This window comes from Nelusetta ayraudi, unplaced genomic scaffold (assembly GCF_046127955.1).
Source record: "Nelusetta ayraudi isolate G7.1 ecotype Tasmania unplaced genomic scaffold, CSIRO-AGI_Nayr_v1 ptg000151l, whole genome shotgun sequence".
NCBI classification, from domain to species: domain Eukaryota; kingdom Metazoa; phylum Chordata; class Actinopteri; order Tetraodontiformes; family Monacanthidae; genus Nelusetta; species Nelusetta ayraudi.
Window position 1 is genome coordinate 1,410,001 of NW_027466201.1, and position 5,760 is coordinate 1,415,760.

At 37.8% G+C, this 5,760-nt stretch overlaps 2 protein-coding genes across 2 annotated transcripts in view; one reads left to right on the forward strand and one right to left on the reverse strand.

The window, feature by feature from the left end:
- The window catches only part of LOC142879965 (uncharacterized), a 2,925-nt gene extending 1,216 nt beyond the window's left edge, over window positions 1-1,709 (forward strand). Inside the window, exons 3-6 of the mRNA XM_076013547.1 lie at window positions 1-27; window positions 300-437; window positions 532-657; window positions 1,023-1,709. The exon at window positions 1-27 is cut by the window's left edge and continues 117 nt beyond it. Coding sequence (XP_075869662.1) covers window positions 1-27; window positions 300-437; window positions 532-657; window positions 1,023-1,113 — 382 coding nt within the window. The 3' untranslated portion in view covers window positions 1,114-1,709. The remainder of the gene's footprint in view (window positions 28-299; window positions 438-531; window positions 658-1,022) is intronic.
- A 1,771-nt stretch (window positions 1,710-3,480) lies between these two features.
- Window positions 3,481-5,288, reverse strand: mrps10 (mitochondrial ribosomal protein S10). Its single transcript, XM_076013610.1, has 7 exons — window positions 5,137-5,288; window positions 4,916-4,968; window positions 4,479-4,548; window positions 4,224-4,363; window positions 4,027-4,135; window positions 3,807-3,896; window positions 3,481-3,727 (listed from the first exon to the last, which is right to left on the reverse strand). Exons 1-7 carry the CDS (start codon window positions 5,206-5,208, stop codon window positions 3,650-3,652), a joined length of 612 nt encoding a protein of 203 aa, XP_075869725.1. The 5' UTR covers window positions 5,209-5,288; the 3' UTR covers window positions 3,481-3,649.
- Window positions 5,289-5,760: the final 472 nt, after the last annotated feature.

Here is a 5,760-nt window from a genome sequence, read left to right on the forward strand (position 1 = left end):
ACCCATGAATGGATTTGCACCCATGAGGTATGGAAAGTCTAAATAGGCGTTGTGTGGTATTTGAAACCAAAATGAAATTTGCAGAGTTTGGCTTTCAGTTATCACGTTCAAGATGTAAGTCATCTTATTTGTTTTTCAAGAACTGATAATTTTTGTGAAAAAGCAAAGCAAATGGATACATAAACAAACATTTGTTTTGTTGAATAAAAAGTGTGATGTTTCCATACTGTATTTCCTGTGCTGTGTATTCAGAAACAAAACTGCCCATAATGTATTGACTAACTGCTTGTTCCTTGCAGGGGAATGAGGAGGATGAGACCGTACCCAGATCTAAGAGGTCATCGAAGGTGGGACAGACGAATGCACATGGCTCCTCCTCCTCATCCTCTTCCTCCCCCGGTGCCTCTCATGCACCACACAGTCCCCTTCCCTCCCAGGTACTTTGACAGCAGCTCTACCTTTCATAGAAGACTGACTGATTTCTGAATGGGGTTTAAAGCCTGACTATTCCAAACTTCGTCCGACTGACAGGCACGGACCTCCTCCGTCCCCTCCTCCCAATCACCCTTTTTCCCGAGGCCGTGCGCCGCACCCACGGGGCCGATGCATGCCACCACCAGGGCCTCCGCGCCACTTCGACCCCCGCGCCCCAAGAGGGTAAGACCTGGTTCGATTTCACTATCACGCTTCTGCTTTTGCACGTCATCAGTCATCTTCACTTTGGCACCCATTTAAGCAGTCTTCTAAAAATTTAAAGTACCAGTAGAGTACTTGCCAGAAGTACTTTAAATTTACTACAATGTGCTGAGACAGTATGGAGTTGTTAATCTGTCCAATATGGCTCTTCAATCAATCAATCAATCAATCAATCAAGCAATAAATAAATAAATAAAAGGTTTCTGATCCTTTAAAGCCACAAAAAGTGCATCAGAAGACACACTTCAGACAGCTGCTCTTATCAGAGTGTTTCCACCACTGGCATGAGCCGAGAATCCAATGTGTGGTTTCATCCTTTCACACAGCTACTACAGTGGACCGGTCTCTCCTCCACCTCACCGCCCACCTGGCAGGGGCCAGAGGTGGCCAGGCCCCCCTGGTGGCCGACGCTTTTAATGCAGCCTGCCCATAAAACGATAAGCATGCAGGGATTTAAGCGGTGCAGAAAAAGACTCCATGCCCCCTCTGTTATGCATGATGCATCCTCAGTATTCCAATGACATACATTCAGGCTTGGTGTCTTGATATTTATACTCTCTACTGGAAAAGAATTCATGTGAGAATGGCTTAGAACAATAGTGGACATTAAACATTGTTGGTACTGTAGGGACTTTAACTTTCACTGAAGTCACTGTTTACGTGTTTTCAGGACTCGGCTCTTTAAATGTTCTGCATTGTTTGTCTCAGTCACCCCATGAGCCTAAATGTCTTTTGATTTCCATTCCTAAAAGAATATAAAATTTATATTGGGTGACGTTATATATTCTCATACAAGGAGCAGTTACTGAAAGAGTTGTTAAGCTCCACTGTTTGCAGTTAAATATATGTTATGATGACATTCTGGTGGATTATAAACTCGCGAGGGAGGGCCGCACATATTTTATACAGATGTTTTCAAGAAAATTGACAATATTTCATTTGTCATGTATTCATTTATGATATTTTATACAGTTCATTTGCAGCTCCTTTAAGCTATGCGTATCGCTGTTTGGAAGATTGTTTGTCTTTAGTGATATGTTAAAAATTGCATTTAATAAAAATTTTATTGAAATACATAGATATATTTATAGGTAGCAGATTTTTTTATGGAAGAAAATCTCATTTACTTCAGTTCAGGATAAGAATTTAGTCTTTGTGTTCAGTCTTTGAAGTGTTCTACACAAAAAGGTTATTCGCTGTAATTAACAGAACTTTTGTCAACCTGTGAATGTGTGTTATAAAACCGTCAACCACATGACGTAGAATACGAAAGAAAAAAAGAAGAAGAAAAAAAAGGCCAACTTCTCTTTGTTTATTCACAAACAAGCCAGAGAGTTGTAATTAACATTTTACCCCAATTCCGTAATGTAATGGGGATAATTTATTGCAATATTGAAGTAGGACGGTTTTTCAAAGTTTGCTGAAATAAAGATGAAATTAAATAAAAGACATTGCCTCAATGCAAATATTATTTTTTTCCACACTGATTTGACTGGAGAAACTGCTCAGTTTATGGAGAATTAAAACACTCAACCCAAAGCTGTGCAACGTTAAGTTCAGTGTTGGTGTGTTTTAAAAGGAGGACATCATCTGAAAAGAAGGTACACTCTGATCTGCCAAAGATGATTGAACAAGATACGTTTAGTTATCTTAGTTTAGTCAATATAAGATTAAAACAAGTTTCCTTTCATTTTCTTCATTTTAGATCTAGATTGTTACTCTTACCTTCATGTATATATAACTCCCCTACATCAGATCAAAGCAGAAGTGGCTCACCAAATAATCCTTATCCTTCTCATAATGTGAGGAGACATGCATTCGCTTAATGTTCATCCTGTAACTTAGTAAAACTATGAACTGTATTTATTACTCAGTAAATTAAGGCCCAGGTAAGTTGTTGTTTTTGTGGATATGCAATGAAAAAAAAAAAAAAAAACATTGAGGAAAACAGTCAATCTCTCCTCCGCTGCTGCTTCTACTCCCTCTTCATTCTCTCTTTTGGTTGATTGTGACAGACTGTTGATTGTTTCCTAAAGGAGAGAGTGGGGGGGGGGGGGGGGATTTCTGGCCTCCCCTCACGTCTCTCCTCGACTTTCACCTGCAAGCACACCTGTGACCAGGAGGGAAGGTGAGCCTCATCCTCTATTTTTATCTCCCCTCCTTTACTGATGTGCACTGTGTCTCTTTTTCAGGCTGTAAAATGAAGTTGGCCACATCACAGATACAGGTTTGCTAATCGACTGATTTTAGTTTTAGTTTTGTTTTTTTAGATTCCTTCAACCAGAACTTTGAGTCTTTTTTGTCTTTAAGAATGTCATTAGAAGGATTTAAAAAGGAAAAGTAATCTTTAAAAAAAACAGAACAGTGACATCTTGTGGTTTTAAAGTCCCACAACAGAAACATTTGGCTCACCTGGGCATCAACATATCTTTAAATCCTAAACAAATGCCTACAGTTGCTACTCTTCAATTTTGCTGTCAAGTATTACAATTATTGTTTCTTTAAGTTTATTCAGTAAATCACTAAACTAAATAAACTTCAATGTTTATTAAAGTGTTATAATTGGGACAAAAGTGCAATTGACAAATAGGCAAAAGTGATGGCACAGCACAAGAATGCCATGTCGTTTTGAGGGATGTGGGGTTTATTTGGCTCTTGTATTTATGGAAACTGTTAATAAACAATAAATAATCTGAAAATTAAGTCTTGTGTTCTGGTCTTGTGTCCAACAGATGATTTGATTTTACGAAAAAAACAACAACATTACAATAAATAATGTAGTACAATAGCTGAATGGAAATTTTAATACACATTTTAAATTAAACAGCAAAAACATGATTTTGTTTCATACAGACATGACATTGCTTGTAAATTGTATGCAACGAAAAATTATCTGAAACTAATATAAGTCTAATGTTCAAAGGGTGACTTCTGGTAATGATCATCACTAATGTCACTGGCTTGGCTTCTGATTGGGTTCATCCTTCCACATGGGTTCCAGAATGTGGTCTGGAACCTTTTCCATGGCAATCTGAGCGTATAAACAAATAATTAGTAAATGGACTGCTCTGTATAGTGTTAGCATAGTGCCTCTTCACAAATTCACTTACCTTTTTCACTTCCATGGCAATGCCTTCAGGGAGATTCCTCTGGATGTATTCAAGGTACACCTGGGCGGTGCAGCCTGTTAGACATGACAGCTGAGAAACCACAGACACATCAAACATTAGTTAAAAAAACAAAGTCAAACAAATGTTAGCTTGACTGGTTTGACGAGGAGGATGCTGATGAAAAATCTGGACAGCATGATGACAATTCCAGACCCATTACCTCAATACACCTGTAGTGTGTCCTCATCTCATACTGGACTCTGTGTTTTTTAAAGATGTGAACTGATTTTAGGAGTGTCAACCTCTCGATGTCCTTCTTAGGTTCAGATCTGTGGCAGAAGTTATAAGAAAAATCAAACATATATACAAAAATGTCTGGCGTAGAAGAAAGTTGGGGTTTTGACAGTAACTACTCACACTTTGCTGATCGTAATACCAAGCTCTTTTGCTGCCATGGTGGCAAAGAATTCATAGCTGTCCAACACAGCCCTGTCATGACCTTTGACGAGTACCGAAATCTTCTGGAAAAGCGTGTCAGGCTCTTCTGTCACAGTTATCTGAGCGGTATCAAAAGTAGGAGTCAGAACACGATAAACGTCACAATCCACATTTAAACAAAAAATATTTTTAAAGTGTAGTCTACAGATAAAATATGACATAGTGTTGACTTACAGGTGAAGGTGGAGAGAAAAAAATTGATGCTGAGTGGAATGAAGTACTACTAGTAAGTGGAAGACTGCATCTACAGAGGCAGAAAAGGTATGTCGAAGTCAAAAATTGACAGGTCTTGAAGCGTAAACCGTAAGGAAACGAGGACTAGATTCCAGCAATAATTTATTTTATGCATTTCAACTCAGTTCACTCTGGGACATATCTTAACATACAAAATGTTTCTCTGTACATTACATTACCCATTTAAATAAACAATGTTAAATATATGTAGGTAACGCAAATATATAGGAAATTTGTATTATCTCGTATTTAATACATTAAATGCAACGATATTTTGGTGTTGTACCATAGTAATAACGTCAAATGAGACGAAATACCACAGTTACTTTATTCAGCCGCAAAATAAAGATATAAAACACAAACAAACGATATCTTACTTGGCACTGTCGTATCTAGAACGTCCAGAACAGGAACCTGAAGCTCGCGGTACCTGTAAATTAAACCACAGTAGTTGAGGCATGGAGAGGACATGTCCGAATTGCCGTCAGTCAACTAAAAGGAAGACATCTACCCCGCATGTAACCCAAAGCTTTAAACAGTAACAATGTGCAAGGTTTTTTTTTGTAAAATTGCAAGACTTAACGAATAAACAATTTACCAAATGCGAGATTCCACGAAATATCCTTGCCGAATAACATAATTGTCGCCTGAAAGCCATGGGGGCAGCCATGTTTTTCCGCCCCGAATATGCGGAACAGTAACAGTTCAAATCTAGTGCTGCCCTCTTGTGGATTGGAAGGCATACTACTACTACCAGCACAACAACTCAGGTTAATATACTATATATAAGAAGAAGAAAAAAACTAACAAAATAAATTCATAATAAATCCTATCTCGTCTTGATTTCGTAATGGCACAATAACGGACACTTCTGAAATGTAACTTGTCCTAAATGTTAATAACATATGTAAAAATAAATAAATAAATAAATAAAAAATGTTCTAGTTTACAATTCAAATACCTAGAAAGGGATTCCCCCTATAGACAGTTTAACATGTTGAGATTCTTACATTTTGGACGGTGACGCAGTATACTTTCACTTAAGAGCATCTCCCCTAATGTTCTAACATTTTGGCCTGCATACGAGCCATAACAGCCCAATTGTTTCTGCTGTGGCCCTGATCAACACTGTTCCATCTTGTTTATTTATTTTCTTCTTCTTTTTTTTCTTATTGACAATTGGATTAAGATTTAAACGCTGCAGTTTAGTCTACATCACGTG

Excerpts from the sequence above, each read along its gene's own strand:
- mrps10 (XM_076013610.1), bottom strand. The coding sequence starts at position 5,208 with ATGGCTGCCCCCATGGCTTTCAGGCGACAATTATGTTATTCGGCAAGG. Across the intron at positions 4,549-4,915 it reads TCTAGATACGACAGTGCCAA|ATGCAGTCTTCCACTTACTA; the intron begins GTAAGATATCGT and ends CTGCCTCTGTAG. Across the intron at positions 3,728-3,806 it reads TTGCCATGGAAGTGAAAAAG|ATTGCCATGGAAAAGGTTCC; the intron begins GTAAGTGAATTT and ends TTATACGCTCAG.